Genomic DNA, 22,201 nt, shown 5'->3' on the forward strand with positions numbered 1-22,201 from the left:
AGAGACAACTGAAGGTTCCAATTGGAGTTTGGTGAGCCAAATCGGAGGTAACTTACAGGCTGTAACCATGGTTTCGCGCATTCAGGAGTAACGGACTTATAACCTCGGCCAGGTTCAACTGCAGTTAGGTGTTATGTCTGAATGTGGCCATAGTGTCCCCTCCCCGCACTATTTTATCCTCATGACAACACTGGGAGGTAGGTTCAGCCAAGAGAAATGGACTGGTCTTAGGTCACCCAGTGAGTTTTATGGCTGAGTAGGGATTTGAACTTGGGTTTCCCAAGTCCTAGTCAGACTCTACATTACACTGGCTCTTAATTGATTCATCTACCAATTAAAAGTCTTATTTCTTCAGGAATACTTCCACAGTATTCAAAATAACCTCACCTTCAACTGAAATTGAGCCAACAAGCCTTGCGATCCATTGCATCCTTTTGGCACGAAAGGCAGCATTTTTAACAGTGTATCTTGCCCAGTTAGGAGTTACAGATGCAAAAACCATTTTAATAAACTGCGCCCAGTTGAATCCCAGTGCAGTTTGACTAAAAGGATCTTCCTTATAAAGTTTTCCCTTTGTGAAGGAGATGAAGTTCTTGTCTCCAGTCTTTCTTCCCATTAAATAATAAAAAGTGTAGGAATATTGTATGTAAATATTTGGATTTCAACTTCTTAACATAATGTGGTTTCTGACTTAAATGTTGATTTTGGATCTAATAATTTTTCCCAAATGGTAATTTTAAAACATATCATATTTGGCTTCACACAATAATGTAGGCTGGTCTTTTTATCCTTAAATATTTGTTCTTGTGTGTTCGAGATGGTGCCTTGTGAACCACTGAAAGTGCTTCACTCGAGCCAGCGTGGTGTAGTGGTCAGAGTGCTGGACTTAGGACCGGGGAGACCCGAGTTCAAATCCCCATTCAGCCATGATACTTGCTGGGTGACTCTGGGCCAGTCACTTCTCTCTTAGCCTAGCCTACTTCACAGGGTTGTTGTGAGGAGAAACTCAAGTATGTAGTACACCGCTCTGGGCTCCTTGGAGGAAGAGCAGGATATAAATGTAAAAATAATAATTATTATTATTTGGTTTCCATCCAAACACGTTTAAGACACTGATATAATACTCATCCTATGCTAAGAGGACACGGTATAAGATAACACTTTGTATACTCTGAGCATTTGTCTGTCTGTCTGTATGTGGTTTACAAATGGCTTTTAAGGGAAACTGTGGAATCTTTGTACTTCTTTGTCCATCAAGTGATAACCTTGAGTAGTTGAGTGTAGTTATTTCTGCTTTCAGTAGCTCTGTGGGTACAGCCACAGTTTACAGTTCCCATAGCAATTTTCAGATTGTGACACATTTACAGGCTAATGATGTCATAAACGGTATGCTGGAATACAGCAAAAGTACCTGCAGCTTGCTCTTAAAGCAAATTCCTGGCCAGGGCTTGCAAGACCAATTTTTTTCCTGACGAGTGCCCTTTATCAAAGGCTGTACTCGTAAGTTAATATGGTTTAAAGCTTTCAAATGGCAAATCTCTGCAACGCTTTGGAAGCTGTGAGGCGAGATTTAAGGCGAACCGACAGAGAAATAAAGAGGCGCTTAAGGCTTCTAGATATGCACTGCTGCCCTAAACCCTGTGAAACTCGATGCCTCTGTGACATCTCTCTCCACCCATATTGTTGTTGCCTTCTCCATCCGTTTCCACACTGCTTATGTGACATCCTGTGCTGTCGGCCCTGTTCGCCCTGCCCACCCTGCCGGCCCATCTGCATCACGCCTTTGGAAAAGAAGGCCATCAGGGCAAAGATCGAGGCTGAGCAAGAACTGGCCAGGTAAATGGGTTTCCTGACTGATTGATTGATTGCAGCACTTGTATGTTGAATAATTATTTGATTGATTGATTGATTGAATGTATATACCACCTAGTATAGAAATCTCTAGGTGCTGTACAGAATTAAAACATAAAATATAAAACATTTAAAATTCATAAACAGATAAAAATCACAATAGATAAAAACACATTAAAATTTAAAAGATTTAGTCTCAGCTGAAGGCCTGAATTAAGCTGTTGAAAGACATTGGACAGCTGCAGAGCAAGTCCTGGGAAATGTATTTGGTTTTGACAAACACATTTATAATCTTGTTGTTCATCGAAGTCCATTACAGTAATAAATGCTATCTGAAAATGGTATAGTACGGTAATGTACTAGTAATGGTACAGTAATAAATGGTATAGAAATCAAATTATTATTATTATTATTATTATTATTAATAATAAATTCATGGAAGAGAGCTTTATCACTGGCTGTTAGTCTAGATTATTAGTATTAAAAAATAAATAATTGCATCAAATAAATAAATAAATAAATAAATAAATGGCTAGAGATTACCTCCAAGTCCATAGGCAGGATGCCTCTGAATACCAGCTGCAGGAGAACAACAGCAGGAAATGGGGTATGCTTTCATCTCCTGCTTGGGGGCTTCCTACACATATCTGGTGGGCCACTGTGGGAAAGAAGATGATGGACTAGATGGGCCTGATCCAGCAGGGTTGTATTTATCTTAAGAACATAAGTCCACTGACTGTGGGGCAGCCATCCCGGTGGTGGTGGGAAACCGAAGAAGTAACGTTGGCAGGTCAATGGGTCATTGCAGGGGAAGGGGACATAGAAATCTAATTGCTGTTTCCCCTTCCGGCTGTCCTTCCAGCTCTTTGGCCTTGGGGAGCAGTGCCGACCACCCTTGGAACCTCACCTTGCTCCTCTGTAATGCCAGGTCAGTCCGGAACAAATCAGAAACCATCAATGATTTGATTCTGGATGAAGGTGCCGACCTGGTATGTATTACAGAGACCTGGTTGTGGGAGGCTGGGGGCCCAGTGTGGTCCCAGCTTATCTCTCCAGGGTACTCTGTTGAGGAGCAGGTGAGGGACTGCGGGTGGGGAAGTGGAGTGGCTGTGGTCTATAAGAATAATATCTCCCTTACCAGGATCCCTGTTAGAGTGTCGGACCGTATTGAATGTGTGCACTTAAATTTGGGGACCAGGGATAGTCTGGAACTTCTGTTGGTATACCGATCGCCCCGCTACTCAACAGAGTCCCTACATGAACTGACGGACTTCGTCTCGGATTTGATGTTGGAGTCTCCCAGGCTTGTGGTGCTGGGGGACTTCAATGTTCATTTCGGGACCAATTTGTCCAGGGCAGCTCAGGAGTTCATAGCACTCATGATGACTATGGGCCTATTGCAAGTGGTCTCGGGACCAACACGCATTGCAAGTCACACGCTTGATTTGGTCTTTTACTCTGATCAGGGTGGTGTTCCGTGGGTGGGGAATTCTGTGATTTCCACATTATCATGGACGGATCACCATCTGGTTAAGGTTGGACTCACAGTCACACCCCACCTTCACAGGGGCGAGGGACCTATTAGGATGGTCCACCCGAGAAGGTTATTGGATCCTATAGGATTTCAAGAAGCCTTGGAGGGATTTAGTGTTGGCTCTGCTGGCGATCCTGTTGATGCCCTGGTGGAGAATTGGAACAGCAAACTCACCAGGGCGGTAGACATGATCGCTCCTAAGTGTCCTCTCCGACCCTCTTCAGAACTGGCCTCTTGGTATACGGAAGAACTATGGGGGCTGAAGCGGCAAGGTAGACGACTGGAGCGCAGGTGGAGAAAGACTCGGCTTGAATCCGACAGATTGCAACATAGAGCTCATTTGAAGACCTATGCTCAGGCAATACGTGCGGCAAAGAAGCGATTCTTTTCTGCCCGTATTGCACCTGCAAGTTCACGTCCAGCAGAGTTGTCCAGGGTTGTGAGAGGGCTAGTATGTGCCCCTCCTCCCTTGAATAAGAATCTAGAACCATCTACCACCCGCTGTGATGTGTTTAATAAATTATTTGTGGACAAAATCTCTTGTATTCAGACCGACTTAGACTCCGCCTCCACAATTACTTCAGTGTCTGATGTGGAGGTATCCAGCTATTCTTCTTATGTGGTTAGGTTGGATCAATTCCAGTGTGACTCCTGAGGATGTGTGGACAAGCTGATTGGAATGGTGCAGCCCACCACTTGTTCTCTTGACCCTTGCCCAACATGACTTATACTATCTGGTAGCAGGGTTGTTGTAGAAGGCCTGGTAGAGAGTTCAAATGCGTCTCTGAGGGAAGGTAGGATGCCTCCTAGTCTTAAGGAGGCAATTATTATACCGCTTCTGAAGAAGCCTACTTTGGATCCCTCAGAGCTGAAAAACTACAGGCCTGTCTCCAACCTTCCATGGCTGGGCAGGTAATTTCCTCCAGACAGTCTTGGAGGAAACTGATTATCTAGACCCATTTCAAAATGGCTTCCGGACTGGCTATGGGGTGGAAACTGCCTTGGCCAGCCTGATGGATGATCTCCAACTGGGAATTGACAGAGGAAGTGTGACTCATTTGGTCCTTTTGGACCTCTCAGCAGCTTTCAGTACTATCAACCATAGTATCCTTCTGGAGCGTCTGAGGGGGTTAGGAGTGGCACTGCTCTGCAGTGGTTCTGTTCCTACCTCTCGGATAAGTTCCAGATGCTGTCCCTTGGAGACTGTTGTTCTTCAAAATCTGAAGTTTTGTATGGTGTCCCTTAGGGCTTTGTAGTCTCTCCAATGTTGTTTAACATCTACATGAAACCGCTGGGAGAGATCATCAGGAGATTTGGTGCAGGGTGCTATCAGTATGCTGATGACACCTAAATCTATTTCTCCATGTCAGCATCATTGGGAGAGGGCATAACCTCCCTAAATGCCTGTTTGGAGGCGGTAATGGGCTGGATGAGGGATAACAAACTGAGACTGAATCCAGATAAGATGGAGGTACTCATTGTGCGGGGTCAAAACTCAAGAGACGATTTTGATCTGCCTGTTCAGGATGGGGTCACACTTCCCCAGAAGAAACAGGTATGCATTCTAGGGGTGCTTCTGGATCCAAGTCTCTCCCTGGTGTCCCAGGTTGAGGCAGTGGCCAGAGGTGCCTTCTATCAGCTTCGGCTGATACGCCAGCTGCGTCCGTTTCTTGAGACAGACGACCTCAGAACAGTGGTACATCTGCTGGTAACCTCTAGACTGGATTACTGCAATGCGCTCTATGTGGGGCTGCCCTTGTAAATAGTCTGGAAACTACAGTTGGTCCAGAATGTGGCAGCCAGGCTCGTCTCTGGGTCATCTAGGAGAGACCATATTACTCTCGTATTGAAGGAGTTACACTGGCTGCCAATATGTTTCCAGGCAAAATACAAGGTGCTGGTCATAACCTATAAAGCCCTAAACAGCTTGGGCCATGGGTTTTTAAGAGAACATCTTTTTCGTCATGAACCCCACCGCCCATTGAGATCATCAGGAGAAGTCCATCTGCATTTGCCACTGGCTCGTCTGGCAGCTACTCAGGCGCCTGGCGCCTTCTCCGTTGCTGCCCTGAGGCTTTGGAATGCGCACCCTAGTGAAATAAGACATCTCTGGTGTCTCTGTCCCAGAGATGTCCTCATCTCTGACAATTTTTTAAAAAGTCTTTAAAGACACATCTGTTCACCCAGGCTTTTAACTGATATTGTTTTCATTGTTTTAATGTTGTTTTTAGAATATCGTTGTTTTTTTAAATTAAATTGTTTTGTTTTAAATTTCTTGTTTTTGTTTTTAACTAATGTTTTACCTTTTTTTAAATCTGGTTGTAAACCGCCCAGAGACGTACGTTTTGGGCAGTATAAAAATATGTTAAATAAATAAATAAAAATAAGAACAGCCCTGCTGGATCAGGGCCAAGGCCCATCTAGTCCAGCAACCTGTTTCACACAGTGGCCCACCAGATATCACTGGGAACCCCACAACCAGGAGCTGAGGGCGCACTCTCTCTCCTGCTGTTACTCCCCTGCAACTGGTATTCAGAGGCATCCTGTCTCTGAGGCTGGAGGTGGCCTATAGCCCTTCAAAGAGTAGCTGTTGATAGACCTCCATGTAGTTACCCAAACCCCTCTTAAAGCCATCCAGGTTGTTGGCTGTCACCACATCTTGTGGCAGAGAGTTCCACAAGTTGATTATGTGCTGTGTGAAAAAGTACTTCCTTTTGATGGTTCTACATTTCTTGGAAATCAATTTAATGAAATGACCCTGGTTCCAGTGTTATGTGAGAGGGAGAAAAATTTCTCTCTATCCACTTTCTCCACACCATGCATGATGTTATAGACCTCTATCATGTCTCCCCACAGTCATCTTTTCCCCAAAAAAACTAAAAAGCCACAGTGTTGTTGCCTTGCCTCATAAAGAAGGTGCTCCAGGCCCCTGATCATCTTGATAGCCCTCTTCTGCATCTTTTCCAGTTCTACAATGTCCTTCCTTAGGTATGGTGACCAGAATTGTACGCAGACTAGTACTCCAAGTGTGGTCACACCATAGTTTTGTATAAGGATATTATAATATTAGCAGTTTTATTTTCAGTCCCCTTCCTAATGATCCCTAGCATGGAAATGGTCTTTTTCACAGGTGCCGCAAATTGAATCGAAACTTTAAATGAGCTGTCCACCACGACCCCAAGATTCCTCTCCTAGTCAGTCACCGACAGCCCAGATCCCATCAGCATATATGTGAAGTTGGGGGTTTTCGCCCCAGTGTGCATCACTTTGCATTTGCCAACATTGAACCTCATTTGCCATTTTGTCACACACTCCCCAGTTTGGAGAGATCCTTTTGGAGTTCCTCACAATCTGTTTTGGATTTCACTACTCTAAATAGTTTGGTGTCATCTGCAAATTTGGCCACCTCACTGCTTACCCCTATTTCTAGATCATTTATGAATAAATTTAAAAGCACCAGTCCCAGTACAGATCCCTGGGGAAACCCACTTCTTACTTACTTCCATTGTGAAAACTCTCCATTGATACCTATCCTCTGTTAGCAATCCACACATGTACTTGTCCCCATAACCCATGACTGCTAAGTTTTCTCAAGAGTTATTGATGATAAACTTTGTTGAAAGCTTTTTGGAAGTCCAGGTACTGTATACTATGTCAACTGGATCACCTTTATCCACACACCTGTTGACACTCTCAGTGAATTCCCAAAGGTTTCTGAGGCAATATTTACCTTTGCAGAAGCCATACTGGCTCTCCCCCAGCAGGTCCTTCTTCTATGTGCTTTACAATTTTATCCTTGAGAATGCTTCCCATCAATTTGTCTGGAACAGACGTTGAGTTAACTGGCCTGTAATTTCATGGATCACCCCTGGATCCCTTTTTAAAAATCGATATATTGGCTACTTTCCAGTCCTCTGGTACAGAGCCTGATTATAGGAATAATGTATTTTTGCAAGGAGGTTGGCAATTTCACATTTGTGTTTTTTAAGGACTCTTGGATGGATGCTGTCTGGCCCTAGCGATTTGCTAATTTTTAATTTTTTTCACACAGTTTAGGACGTCATCTCTTGTCACCTCTATCTGACTCAGTTCTTTAGCCTCTGTCCCTGAAAAGCCCAGTTCAGGAACAGTATCCTCTGTATCCTCTGCCATGAAGACAGATGTAAATACCTCATTTATCTTATCTGCAATCTCCATATCCTCCTTAATAATCCCTTTCACTCCCTCTTTGTCTAATGGTCCAACTGCTTCTGATGTATTTAAAGAAGTTTTTGTTATTCCCCTTGATGCTTTTAGCTAAATGTTCCTCAAACTCTCTTTCCCCCTCCCTTATTGTCACCTTGCATTTCTTTTTCCAGAGTTTGTATTCATTTCTGTTCTCTTCATTTGGGCAGGCCTTCCAATTTCTGAAGGAAGTTTTCTTCCCATTTATAGCTTCCTTGACTTTACCTGTTAGCCATGCTGGCATCCTCCCAGTCCTGCTGGCACCTTTCCTCCTTTTTGGTATACATTCTAACTGGGCTTCTAGTATTGTGGTTTTAAATAAACTCCATGCATTCTGAAGCAAAATGACTTTCCTGATTTTCCCTTTCAGTTTTCTTTTCACCAAACTCCTCATTTTACAGAATTCAAAGTGTCTGTGTTAGACTTCCTTGGTGATTCTCTCCCCACATGTATGCTGAATTTGATTGCACTATGGTCACTGTTCTATAAAGGGCCCATGACACTGACATCACGCACCAGGTCCTGGGTGACACTCAGGATTAAGTCCAAGGTCACCTTCTCTCTGGTTGGTTCCAAGACCAACTGTTCTAGGGCATAGTTATTCAGTGTATCTAGAAAACTGACCTCTTTGTCATTACCTGACTGTGAGTTTACCCAGTCTATGTGTGGGTAATTGAAGTCATCTATTATTACAGCCATGCCTGTCCTTGACACCTCCCTGATTTCCTTCTGCAACTCCCAGTCACTGTCAGCGATCCGGAGGGCAATAGCACGTCCTCAGAAGCACATTTCCTTTCAGGCCTTGTATTGTCACCCACAGAGTTTCTGTGGAGGACTCCGGTCCTCCCAGGTTTTCTAGCTTGTTAGATTCTATCCCTTCTGATGTCCTTCTTATGTCTCTTCTTATGTTCTTAACTCCCCTCTGAAATTCTTGCAATATACTGAGTTGTGGGTGGGATTGTATAGGAAGAGGCAGTCCTTCAAGCACCCAGAACACACAATATCTGTGTATGCTCTCACTGAGCAGCTTCACACAACATGCAGCAAGTCTGGTGGCTGCAAGCTGCTGGTTCCCAGCAAGCGAGCACTCCTGGTGCGAGCTGCAAGTTCCAGTCCTGGTGTGTCATGTGAACCCAGAAATGTCAGGTGACCCAGCTGCACTTGCCTCCCCACAAAACATCCACCACCTCACTTCAAGTTTGGCTACAGATGTCAGGTGGCAAAGGGAAGTGTGGCCACAGACTGGACCAGAGACTCTGGGATTGGAACTTGCCACTTCTGCCAGAGCACGCACTCACCAGGAGCCAGCGGTTTGCAGCAACTGGACTTGCCACATGCCATGTGAAGCCACCCACTGTGCCCATCGGTTGTTGGGATATCTAGTTAGCATTAGGGGGAAATATTCCAAACATACCTAATGGAAGGAAAGAAAGCAACTTTTTCATTTCATTTATTTATTTATTTATTTGTTGTTGTTGTTGTTAATAAATATTTATTATTATTATTTATTGTTTACACAGTCAGACAGGTGTTATTGACTGGTTTGTTTTATCCAGACATCGAGTCCTTCCCAAGGACCTGGGATGGCTGAATTTTACCATGAATACTGTTGGTTATTATAGATATAGTCGCAAAATATAGGCTGTTCCCAGTAAAGCTGCTTTTTGTAATTGGCTGATGGTGATTTCTGTGGCCCCTATGGTGTTGAGGTGCTCTTCAAGTTGTTTTGGAATTGCACCTAGGGCGCCAATTACCACTGGGATTACTTTGGTCTTTTTCTGCCACAGCCTTTCAATTTCAGTTTGTAGATCTTTGTATTTTGTGATTTTTCCTGTTTCTTTTTCTTCTATATTGCTATCCCCTGGTATTGTTATGTCGATTATTTTGACTTGTTTTTCTTTCTTCTCGACTACAGTTATATCTGGTGTATTGTGTGGCAGATGTTTGTCTGTCTGTAGTCGGAAGTCCCATAATATTTTTGCATCTTCATTTTCTACAACTTTTTCAATTTTATGGTCCCACCAATTTTTGGCTACAGGTAGCTTGTATTTTTTGCAGATGTTCCAGTGTATCATCCCTGCTACCTTGTCATGCCTTTGTTTGTAGTCAGTCTGTGCAATCTTTTTACAACAGCTGATTAGGTGGTCCACTGTTTCATCTGCTTCTTTACAAAGGCGGCACTTGCTGTTTGTTGTTGATTTTTCTACTTTTGCTCTTATTGCATTTGTTCTTAGTGCCTGTACTTGTGCAGCCGGTATTAAACCCTCTGTTTCTTTCTTCAAGTTGCCATTTTTAAGCCATTGCCAGGTCTTGGTGATGTCTGATTTTCCACTTATATTGTGCAAATATTGACCATGCAGTGGCTTATTTCTCCATTTTTCTGCTTGGTTCTTGACTTGTTCTTTCTTGTAGGCCTGCTTTGTTTCATTGGTGTTGAATAGTCTAATAGTGCATCTTCTTCACTGTCTTTTATATAATCTTCAAGGCCTCTTTTCTTCTCCCCCTCTACTGTTTGATGGACTTGCAGCATTCCTCTTCCACCTGAACTGCGAGGGAGGTATAGCCTATTTACATCACTGCGGGGGTGCAGAGCATGGTTGATGGTCATTATTTCCCTGGTCTTACAATCTAGTGTCTCTAGCTCTGCCTGGGTCCAGTCTATTATTCCTGCAGTGTATCTGATAACAGGTATAGCCCAGGTGTTTATGGCTTGTATGGTGTTCCCGCCATTGAGTTTGGACTTGAGGATTTTTCTAACTCTCCTGATGTATTCACTTCCAATTTTTCTTTTAACTTCAGTGTGTGCGATGTTATCAACCTGGAGAATGCCCAAGTATTTGTAATGTTCTTTCTCTTCCAGGTTCTTGATCTTGCTTCCATTGGGCAGTTCTATTCCTTCTGTGTTTGTTATTTTTCCTCTGTTCATTATTAATGCAGCACACTTGTTGTTGTTGTTGTTGTTATGATTATGATTATTATTAATTTTGTAACAGAAACCGAAGACCTGACAGCTTAAAAATTATGTTTTTAAAATTTGGAGATTCTTAGGTTAAGAGGCTTCCAGATGTGTTGTGGAGGCAGAGCGTGCAGGGGCAAGGCGCCAGTACTTCTTGGCTTCTCTGGCTGTTGAGTTGGGCATGGCCATGGGGGCTGTCATAGAGAGCGCCTGCACTTGTGAACTTGCAACTACATCACTGGAGGCTACTGGTATGACACACTGGAGCTGCTGAAATCTCATCCATACTAGGGAGCTCCATTCAGCTCAGTGGAAATTCTGAGTGAATATGCAAAAGATAAGGCTGGATTGTATGTTTTTCAGGTGAGAAGACATTTGAAATTAAGATTTCCAAAATTAATCAGTGGAGTGTAATAGTTAGCAGATTTTGTAGGAGTGTCTTGCCACACTCCTTGCTTCCTTCCATGAGCTTAGGTGATACTACTCTCTTACTTAATCTAAAACAAATGAATTTATTTTCATCTTGAGTGCTCCACTTAGCACTGTCCCCTTCTTCTGCACCAGGAACCTTGGGTCACAGATATTGTTGGATATTGTTGGACAACTATCATTCCCAGCCACAGTGACCAAAAGGATTATGGGAGTTGTAGTCCAACAACACATGGGAACCGGATTAGGAATCCCTGTTCTACACCAGAATAAGTGTAAGGAATTAGTACAAGAGCACTGATGCAGAAGAAGGGCTAGATACAGAAAAAGATTTGAGGCCAGAGCTCATACCCTCCCTTTTGATAATTAAACCAATCATATCACCCCACAAGCATAATTACATGTTCTTTTTAAAGTTTCTAATATTATAATAAGCACAGCATCTGGGGCTTTTTACCTTGGAAAAGAGGCAACTAAGGGGAGACATGGTCGAGGTGTAGAAAATTATGCATGGAGTGGAGAGGGTGGACAGGGAGAAACTTTTCTCCCTCTCTTACAACACTAAAACTAGGGGTCACCCCATGAACCTGAAGGCTGGGAAATTTAGGACCGACAAGAGGAAGTACTTTTCCACAAAGCACATAATTAATCTATGGAATTCCTTGCATGGGATGTGGTGATGGCCACCAGCTTGGATGGCTTTAAAAGGGGCTTAGACCAATTCATGGAGGACAGGTCTATCAATGGCTACTAGTGTGGTGGCTTTGGGCCATCTCCAGCCTCAGAGGCACGATGCCTCTCAATACCAATTGCAGAGGAGCAACAGCAGGAGAGAGGACATGCACATACCTCTTGCCTGTGTGCTCCCCAGAGGCATCTGGTGGGCCACTATGTGAAACAGGATGCTGGACTAGATGGGTCTTGTGCCTGATCCAGCAGGGCTGTTCTTATGTTCTTGAAGGTGGAAGCAGCAGAGAGCTAGGTGAGGCAAGGCGCTTTCTCCTGTGTTCTATGCAGGTGCCTCCACTCCTGTACTTCTTTTCTGGAGTACTGCGGGGGGGAGGGGGAGAAAATCGGAAGAGTAATTAAAAAGTATGATCCAGTCTATCAGAAAACATTTCTAAATATTTAAATCTGACAGAATAATGAGAAATTATGGTCCAATACTTCAGAAAACATTACCGATCAATAAATCTTACCCCGGTATTGAAATGTGCATGGGTGCTGAAAATTTTCAGTCTAGTCCATAAAAACATTACTCAGCAGGAAAGCTTACCCTATAACTGAAATCTGAAAGGGTCATGAAAAATGATGTTCTTGATTATCATCTTTGAGAGCCAGTGTGGTCGTGTAGTGGTTAGAGTGCTGGACTAGGACCGGAGAGACCCGAGTTCAAATCCCCATTCAGCCATGATACTTGCTGGGTGACTCTGGGCCAGTCACTTCTCTCTCAGCCTAACCTACTTCACTGGGTTGTTGTGAGGAGAAACCTAAGTATGTAGTACATCACTCTGGGCTCCTTGGAGGGATATAAAATGTAAAAAATTAAATAATAAACAAACTAACAAACAAATAAGCAAGCAAGTGGCTAAGGGGGGAAAATTGGCACCCCGGCTCTGGGCTGATGAGACTTGTGGCTCTAGCAATTCATTGGGGGCCACCCCTAATGATGCTCCTGGAGAAGGGAGTAGGGTTGCCAATATCCAAATTGCCCCCTATAGCTGTCCCTTTTACAGCAGCTTGATCTGCATCACTGAGCAGTGAACATGTTTCTCTCCGAGCCATGAAAAGCTTCACATGTTGATTTCTGCCTGTCTAACCCTGCTTAGGAGCAGGCCTAGCTGCCGCAGATGATCAGAAGCAGTTCCCTGGGTGGGCGGATTGCCTGCCCAGATGTACGGTGGCTCTCCTGCGGGCCGCCTGCAACTCACCCGGTAGTTCTGGGGGGTTGGGTGCAGGGAAATGCCACTGTGCGGCACCCCGCCCTCCCAAACCCCAATAATGCACTGCGCAAGTGCACGGTGCGTTACTGGGAGCTCCCTCCCTCCAAGTAGACCTGCTGCAGCTGCAAGCAGCCTCGGCTGACACCCAGTTAAAAAAACCAAGGTTAACCGAGTGCTCGCTTTGTTGACCTCATTTAACTAGGGGGCTACTTGGGCAGGTTTGCCGACATGGAGCCACTGGGCTCACCCTTGAGCCCGATGGTTCCTACGAGTGTGCAAAAGCGAGCTGGACTCCCTTATCCCAGTTTTGCACGCTCATGAGAATAGCCTCATAGTGTTCAACATTCATATGGCGAGTGTAAAGGGTATGCAGGTACCAATCTGGATACAAGTACAGTTATTCACACATTATGTTTAGCACAGCAGCACACTTGGTATTGTGCCGTGCATCAGAAGAACCTGTATGTAGGTTTGTTTTCATACCTTTAAATGGTACAAAAACATGTACAAATTACTTAAGGCCAAACCGGACAACAGGCTTGGTTTTTAAAATGCAAATAGTAGCCTTGTGAGGCCCTGATCCATATTGAGACAATGGCAGGGGGAGCGGGGCCAACCCTTTGCCTCCCTCAGTCACAATTCAGATCGGAGGGCCCACAAGGGGGGGGGAAGCTCAATTGGTACCAATCCATATTTTACCCATATCTCTTTGGGCAAATGTTGAACAGTTCAATGCAGCTTAAAGAACTGAAGGAACTGAATGGCCCTTTCTCTCTCTCTCTCTCTCTCTCTCTCTCACACACACACACACACACCTTTTGTTGTGCTGTTTACATAGGCTTTCATTGGCTAAAGCAGGGTTGCACAACTTGGGCTCTCCAGCTTTTGTGAGACTACAACTCTGATCATCCCTAGCCACAGTGGCAAATAGTGAGGGATGAAGGGGGTTGCAGGCATCTTCAGGTGAGCCAATGTTGTGCAGCCCTGAGCTAAAAGCTACATGAGGGAACACACTGGATTCAGGTGGGCAGTGTTCGGAGGTTTCCCACTGAAAGTTTCTTCTTTGAAGCTCTCCTCACAATGGGTGAGAAGCGCTTCTTCCGGGTCTGCAGGGAGAGCGGGCTTAGCCTGCTCTCCCCGCAGACGATCAAAAGGCAGCCCTGGGTGGCCAGATTGGCCGCCCACATGACTGCTGGCTCCATCACGGAGCTGGTGGGGGCTACAGGATCGGGGCCCACGCAACCCCCGGAAGTTCCAGGATGCCCTGCGCAAGCGCACAAGGCATCCTGGAGAGACCCCTCCTTGCAGCCTCCTGGTCGGGGGTCTACTCGTGTGTCGCTGCGTGCCATGGCGACACATGAGCAAAATAATGAGGTTAACGGAGCACTCACTCTGTTAACCTTATTTAAGGGGAGGTGGTATTAGACGGGCTAGCCACCTTGGAAGCACTGGGCTTGCCTACGAGCCTGATGGTTCCCACGATCCCTGGAAAGCGGCCTAAGCTCCCTTAGCCCACTTTCCAGTGATCGTGGGAATAGCCTCTTAGTCTCTCAAAACATGACAAACATACATTGGCAACTGCTGGCCAACCAGGGCACTCTGATGTGGAACTAAAGTTCACAGGTTTGTCACCATCCATTTTTGACAACATCGGGATACAGACGGGTGTTTGATTCTGTCACCATTGTTATAAGTGGTTCAGTTTGATGTATACCAGGCCTGCTCAACTTATGCCCCACCCCCGCAGCTGTTTTTGGATGACAACTCCCATAATCCCCAGCCATCATAGCCAATAGCCAGGGATTATGGGAGTTGTAGGCCAACATCTGCAGGAGGGCCGATGCTGAACAGGCTTGATGTATACGGGCCATGGAGTTTCCATTGGCACATAATGTGAACAGATCCCCACCGTTTAACATTGAATCATGCCACTTGAACATCACCTCTAGGCAACTCTATCCATCTTGTACATGTGATTCTGACACGGGGATTGAAATCTTGTACTGTTTTCCTCTTTTTATGGCAGGATTCGAAGAAGGGTTTGTAAGATGCTGGCACAATGTAATCGCCCTAAGCTTTTAGCTTTAATGGACGTTAAAGGGTTTGACCCTGAGGATATCACTGTGAAAGTGCAAGATGGGAAGGTTAAAGTATCTGCCGAACATGAAGAAGAATTTAAGACTTGCAGAGGGAAGGAGTACAACTACTCAACGGTCACCAAGGAGATCTGCTTGCCACCAGGAGTGTGTGAGACTGACGTAACTTACACGATAGGGCCCTGCAGTCTAGTGAGGATAGAGTCACCAGGCTCACCACCTCCTTGCCTCCTAAGTCTGCTTTGAAGACGATCAGCGCTGGTAGCTGTTCAGTGTAAGGATGTAACTTCAGTGGATCCTCAGGAGGACTGTTGTTTTGTTCTGCTGTAACATCACCCTTTAAGCATGTGTAACAGCCACGTTATCCTTCTTCCCAAAACGAAACTGCTGCACACCTCCTGGTTTGAGTGCAAGTTTATTGTTGTTGTTTATTTATTTAAGTACCTACCTACCTAAAATTTCAAGAGTGTCTGCTCAGCAATCACAAAAGGAAGGGAAACCCTGGTTGACACTGCACAGTACACTGCCCTTAAGGAGGGACACACATGTGCTGCTGCTCCTCAGCCAGCCAAAAGCCAATCCTTGCTGCTTGTGCAGATGGGGGTTGCTCCATGTCTCCTCAGTTGTGTGGAATTGCGGTTATGATCTCGTCCCATCATTCTCAATTAGAATAGGTGGCAGCAGTGATTATACACAGCTTAGGAGACACAGAGCAGCCCCCACCTCCACTAGCAGCAAGGACGGGCTTTGGCCTGGTTCAGAAGTAGTGCATGCATGCAGAGGCGTAGCAAGGTTGGAGTGGGCCCAGAGACAAGATTGTAAAATGCCCCCCCTCACTGAAGCTCAGCTCATGAAGTCAAGAAATCTTAAATGAGGCTGAATAGTGGTAACAAAAAGCATAGTAAAATTTATATACATATTGTGGACGATGCAAGTCATTTAATGGTACTAGAGAAAGACATGCTGTTCTGGTAGCTCCAGGTCTTAACACTCACATCAATTTTGGAGGATGAATACAACTGAAGGAAGCCCAGGCGGGTGCATGTCTGGGGGAGTCAGTCATGTGACTTGCCTCTTGGGGGCCCCTCCCAGCAGTGGGCCCCCAGACAACTGTCTCCCCTTGCCCTATTATAGTTACGCCCCTGCATGCATGTCTTTCATGTGCAGTGCGCTGCGCAGTATGGCAGCTGCTGTTCTTATTTATTTCTAATGACAAAATGCTTAAGTTTGCATGTAGTAAGTGCTATCTGAGGAATAAAAATACATTTTAAAAAATAGATATACCTTTCTCCAAAATGGAGAAAAGGAGGGAGAGGGAAAACAAGAAGATGTCTGGGTACATTCATTTTTATGTGGTAACAGAAGTAGAAAGAGGATAGTAGGTACCATGTTTGTGTAATTTACCTACCTTCTGCCAAAATTCACCTCAGCAAGGCTCCAGCATATTTTCTAAGCCAGGGCTGTTCAACTCGGGCCCTCCTGCAGATGTTGGCCTACAACTCCCATAATCCCTGGCTATTGACCACTGTGGATGGGGATTATGGGGGTTGTAGTCCAAAGACATCTGGTGGGGCAAGGTTGAGCAGACCTGTTCTAAGCCCATGATGATGGGAAAGGCCCTATGGGAAACACATATATCATGCAGTACACTTCCTATTGGATGTTTGTGAAGCAGACTGGTCATTGGCGGTCCAAGATCTCAGCAGCCCTAAGGCAGGCTGGCAAATGCTGCCTCCCAACTGTGCAAAATCTCCTTCCATTTGAGGCAGTCATCTCAAGCAGCAGATTACTGTGTGACAAGTGGGGTGGCAGGGGGCATCTTACCACCCCATTCATGTCCCAATCATCTGCTGCTTGCGGTGACCGCTTCACCTTGCCTCATTAAAGAAATAGCTCTGAGGGGATTTCCCTCTCCTCCTCCCTCCTCCTCCTCTCAACAGGGCAGAAGCAGTTTTTCTGTTTGTTTATTATAACGTTTGGCTCATACACCCAAGGTGACTTACAATAAAACAACATGCATCATAAAACAAAACTTCATGAAACAAGTAGCAGCACATACAACCGCCTTGGGATTGTTTTAATGAAAGGCAGTATACAAATTTAACCATAAAAACAAAACAGGTCCAGGGGTCAAACTGTTACACTAAATGCAATGTTTGGCCCTGTGTATGTATGTATGCAACCCAAAATCGCAGTGGCAGGGGACCTGTTCAGGATCAGAGCCATGGTACATGGGGAGGGGTACGTAACCTTTCCCCCTCATGCCAAAATTCTAAAGAAAATGCCCACCCACAAGCAGCTATTAGCCCCATGAATGAAGTTTTCAATGGAAGTTTCCTTCCTGGGGCTAACAACAGCTTCAGGGACGCCATTCTTATTGGAACCCCAGCACAAAGGGAAAGTGTTAAATATCCCTACATGCTACAATCCTACACATTTAACGTAATGTGTAGTTTGGCCCTAAGAACAGGATGAAAGACAAGCCCAAGTCTAACTGAAGTACAGGCCTACCAATTATCACATGTAAATATTAACGGGATGACAGAAATGATGTGTAAGTTATCCCATTGTTATAAGATGGATGGACCGCATTCAAACTAGTGGTACACCAGCATAATACAAGAGTACATACGCCTGTGTTTTGCAGTGTTCTGCAATGCTGCATAACCACAAGCAGAAGACCTTCTCTGGGACATATATGAGACTGTGCAAGAGGAGGTAGTGAAACAGGTTGTGCAACATTTTCTGCAAGAGAAATATCATAAGTTGCATATTACATACTATGCAACGTGTTGTGAAACAATTAAGTAGTGCCCCATGTTGCACTAGAGGTAGTGCACCATTTTCCACAAACACAAGAACTAGTCTGGAACAGAGGTAACTTTCTTCACACAACTTCCTTGCATTCTGTCTTTATACTAGTGTAACAGCATTGTGCAAGCACTACACTAGTCTGGATGTTGTTCCTGTCTCTACTTTTTGTATATTTCAGACTTTTAGAACTACTTCATACATGATGAGTTATATGCAATCATATACATATATATAAATATACAGTATATGGAAATGATACTCATTAGGAAATGGTGCATGAACAGCTACATATATTTTGTTAAAACTGCACATATATGTGTGACAGGAATGTATACCCATTTAGCAGCAAGGGGTTTTTTATGTACATGTGGCAAAATAGACACACATGCATCCATTACACATGCTGGTACTCACAGTTTCCTTCATGGAAGTAATATCTGAGTAGCAGATATGCAGCCTTAGGCCATCAGCTGTAGTCCTGATGTGAGAGATTTCACTTGCTTACATAACAATAAAAAATCCTGACCTTTTTCTAAGCAAGGTGAAATTTGTTTTCTGTTAGTTCCAGGCATGGTATAAACATCTGAACTGGCTGAGGTTCAGCTCTGGGGATAATAATAATATATAAACCTTGACAAATGTTAGATTATTCACAACATTTCTGCTTAACTTGAAGAATCAATACTTGAAAAACACTGAGTTTACAACGTACACACAGTATAAGAAGGAGAAACAATATTAATGTTTGCAGGCAACAATTTCTCTTTTGCCATCTGGCTCAACTCCATATCCTTTTTCGAGAGATGGACAGATGCTTTGTTTGCCACCAGCAGCCAGCTGCCACTCTGTGTTTGCTGAGAAATGGCCCTGTCTTTCCTGTTTCCTGTTTGAATTATTATCAACTCTTTGGAGGACTGCAGATTTTCTAGGCTCAGCTAAGGGGAAATGAACATAGAGAAACCTGATAGGTTTGCCACAAGGTGGCACACATCTGCACAAAGTAAGCCTCACTGGATCTATTTATATTTATTGGCAGGAGCAGTTTCATGAGCAGAAATAAGCATGTCCTGAGCTAACCTTGCTACCTTCCCGACTTATCAGAATAATGTTGGCACCGAGTATGGATTTTTTCCTACATTTATGTTCCAGATTATCTTGGAACATAAATCCAATAAAGCTGCTGTACAACTTCCTACTGATCCCACCTGCTAGATTCTAGAAACAATGTCCCCAACTTTCATTCACATACATACAAAGATACAACCTTACATTACATTACCTTCCATAACGCCATTCCTAACCCTAAACTCAGAGCCGCCCCATTAACTATAGCCCTGTTTAGGCATGTGCATGAACCTTGTGTGTGCTGGTGTTGCCACCATGCGTGAGCTGTTGGATTAGCGCCGTGGCCACAGGAAGCTGCCTGAAGCAGCAGTCATGCAGGTGAGGACCTGCTTACTTACTTTTAAAGGTGTCCATCACCGCCAGCCCCCCAGCACCACCCTCAAACTGACAAATCAGTTCATGGTTGGGCTGAACCTGTACGAACTGGTTCGTAGAACCACAAACTAGTCCGCATTCAGACCAGTGCATTAACCTCGGTTTGTGCACATGCTTAGCCCTGTTCTCCCTTCTAGCCCTCCAGGTTCCCTCTCATTTTGATGATAACATTTATATTTTTTTTGGTTCAGCTGAGGAGAGTATGACTTGTCTTTGTTAGTAAGGTAACAATTACAACTAAGTTACAAAGTACCCACCAGGAGCACACTAGAAGCGTTATCAGAGGCTTTTATAAATAAAGTTCAAAGTACTTGTGAAGAAGGTCACTTAAGGATACGTCCTCTGCAGGTCTCCAGTTTCATTTCTGAATTGGTCTGCTTAGAAATCTTTGCCTATTGCCAGGCCTTTCATGAGATGGCAATGTAAGCAATTAGATATGTGGATATTTCTCTTATATTTCTAATTTGAAAATAGGTTAAAGAAAGCTGCAATGTGGTGGTGAGTGCAGGTAGGTGCCATACGCATGTTTTGCAACACGATTCGGCAGTAATGTTCTCTGATTATCTGCAAATATTTGAGTTGAGCAGAGGGGAATAGGCAGCAAAGGTGCATCCCCTTCCTAAGCATTTGAGGAATTTCCCTCTTCCTTTACTTGGAAACATATTTTTCTTCTGCCCAAATATATATTTCCTCTCCTCACAAAAACTTAAGTCAGGAGTTGCTCCTCAACCTTTTCTTCTGTCTGAACCTACTCCTGGTAGGTTGTCAGTGCTAGTACAGTAGCATCAGTCTCCTCCTGCTCTTCCTCCTCCTCACCTACACCACCCCACAAAACAGCACAGTCTTGTTTCCCAAGGTTGTTTCTTGGAAGTCACCTCCAGAAATACAGACCATATATCTTTCTCTGGCCAGATCCAAGCTCCCTCTTCTGTTTCCTCTTCTTACTATCATGCAAAATAAAATCCATCCTGGTAGGCACAGTGTGACCTGCATTCCAAGCTGTAGGAACTCATCAGTTGACCATCAATGCCAATTATACATATTAGTTCTCTATTACATCCCTTGAAAGGTGAACCCTGCGAAAAAGAGGGGGAAAGGACAGAACATAGGGACATAGGAAGTTGCCATGTAGTGAGTCAGACCATTGGTCTTTCTAGCTCAGTATTGTCTCCACAGGCTGGCAGAGGCTTCTCCAAGGTTGCAGACAGGAATCTCTCTCAGCCCTATCTTGGAGATGCCAGGGAGGGAACGTGGAACCTTCTGCTCTTCCCAGAGTGGCTCCATCCCCTGAGGAGGAATATCTTACAGTGCTCATACTTCTAGTCTCCCATTCATATGCAACCAGGGCAGACCATGCTTAGTTAAGGGGACAAATCATGCTTGCTACCACAAGACCAGCTCTCCTCTCATATTCCAATCTGCACAGTTGGTGCATATTAGCATCTGGTTATTAAATTAAGTGAAAAACTGCCCTGAGCCATTTTGGAAGGGTGGTATATAAATCAAATAAATAAATAAATAAAATAATAAAAGGAACAGATTTCAGGACCATTTAACAATTACCAATATGTGGGTGGCTGCAAGGGGTAACAATAGCACAGAGTTATATATTCAAGCACTTCACAGCACTTCACAGAATATACACATTAATGGCCTGATACACTATGAAATATTGTGCAATGAAAATAATAATTCCATTCAAATAGTACCTCCATGGCCCTAATAATAAATACAAAGGGTGCTTTACATTAAAATAATTATGCAAAAAACTCTTTTAAATTGTGAAACATTTTAAAAAGAGAAACGTTAGAAAAAATATGCCCTGAGAGGAAATCAACAGAAGATGCTGTAGAGTCTAGCGTCACCAGAGGCTGAATAAAAGATATCAGGCCATGTTTAGGGAGGAGGTGAAGTGATTGGGTTAGGGGTCTGGAGGGGAACATGTTTTACCCTGAAAGGCCTATCCAAGACACAGTGATGGAATCCCTATGCAACATGGTAGGGCTATTCTCATTATTCTAATTAGGCTAAGAGATGCATCCTACCTAAGTTCAGGAGCTGTACATGCTCCCATTTTCCAGTCATTTGCGAGTAAAAATCAAGGTAGAACGGGGAGGAAGAGATTGTCTGCTAAGCACAGTGGGGTTGGAGGGCTTTCCGTCCGACCTTGTTAAAGAGGTGGGTACAGCTGCCGGATAAGACAGAGCTGATGTCTGATTGCAGGTAGCCACCAACTCCAGATTCCAGAAGCAGGTCTTAAATATACCATTAAGAGTCTCTCATAAAATTTTTGGAAGGGCTGTTACAATAGTGGAACACCATTGGCTATCACTATATGGCTACTATGCACCAACCTCAGATGCCATATACATAAAATAGCATGCTTCTGCATAAAGGGATTGGGCCATAGTTCAGTAGTAGAGCCTCTGCTTCGCAGGGTTCAGTCCCTGACATCTCCAGCTAGGGCTGGGAAAGAAACAGGTCTAAAACCCAGGAGAGCCACTGCATGGCCACATTCAGTAAATACTAACTCATTAAAATAAACATGACTGCCACCATCACTTCTAGTTTGGCCTTTAGAATATTCCAGATCAACTATTTTGTATTCATGCATTAATTGAGGCATAAGCTGAGATAATTGAACATACCTGAGCTGCTTAAATAAGTGGTATGTCTTTTCTATCGCTAGCAATACTCAATATTTGTTTGTGCTGGTGGTTTGTTTGGTTTTTTGGTTTTTTTAAAAAAACATGCATCTGAAAATGGACTCTGCCCTCAGTTACTGTTTACTAACCCTTGTTGTAGTTGTTAGGAGATATAGTGAGAAGCTTTCAGCTGAAATTGAAAATGCCCT

General features: G+C 44.1%; 1 protein-coding gene and 1 long non-coding RNA gene across 2 annotated transcripts; one reads left to right on the forward strand and one right to left on the reverse strand.

Moving 5' to 3' along the window:
* Positions 1-1,396: 1,396 nt before the first annotated feature.
* On the forward strand, positions 1,397-15,427 carry ODF1 (outer dense fiber of sperm tails 1). The gene is made up of 2 exons (XM_053242745.1): positions 1,397-1,836; positions 14,964-15,427. Exons 1-2 carry the CDS (start codon positions 1,529-1,531, stop codon positions 15,277-15,279), a joined length of 624 nt encoding a protein of 207 aa, XP_053098720.1. The 5' UTR covers positions 1,397-1,528; the 3' UTR covers positions 15,280-15,427.
* LOC128322052 (uncharacterized) lies at positions 9,103-12,955 on the reverse strand. Its single transcript, XR_008305497.1, has 3 exons — positions 12,271-12,955; positions 11,844-12,044; positions 9,103-10,883 (listed from the first exon to the last, which is right to left on the reverse strand). It is a non-coding gene; the product is annotated as an uncharacterized LOC128322052 (long non-coding RNA).
* Positions 15,428-22,201: the final 6,774 nt, after the last annotated feature.

Source organism: Hemicordylus capensis, chromosome 4 (assembly GCF_027244095.1).
Source record: "Hemicordylus capensis ecotype Gifberg chromosome 4, rHemCap1.1.pri, whole genome shotgun sequence".
Classification (NCBI taxonomy): domain Eukaryota; kingdom Metazoa; phylum Chordata; class Lepidosauria; order Squamata; family Cordylidae; genus Hemicordylus; species Hemicordylus capensis.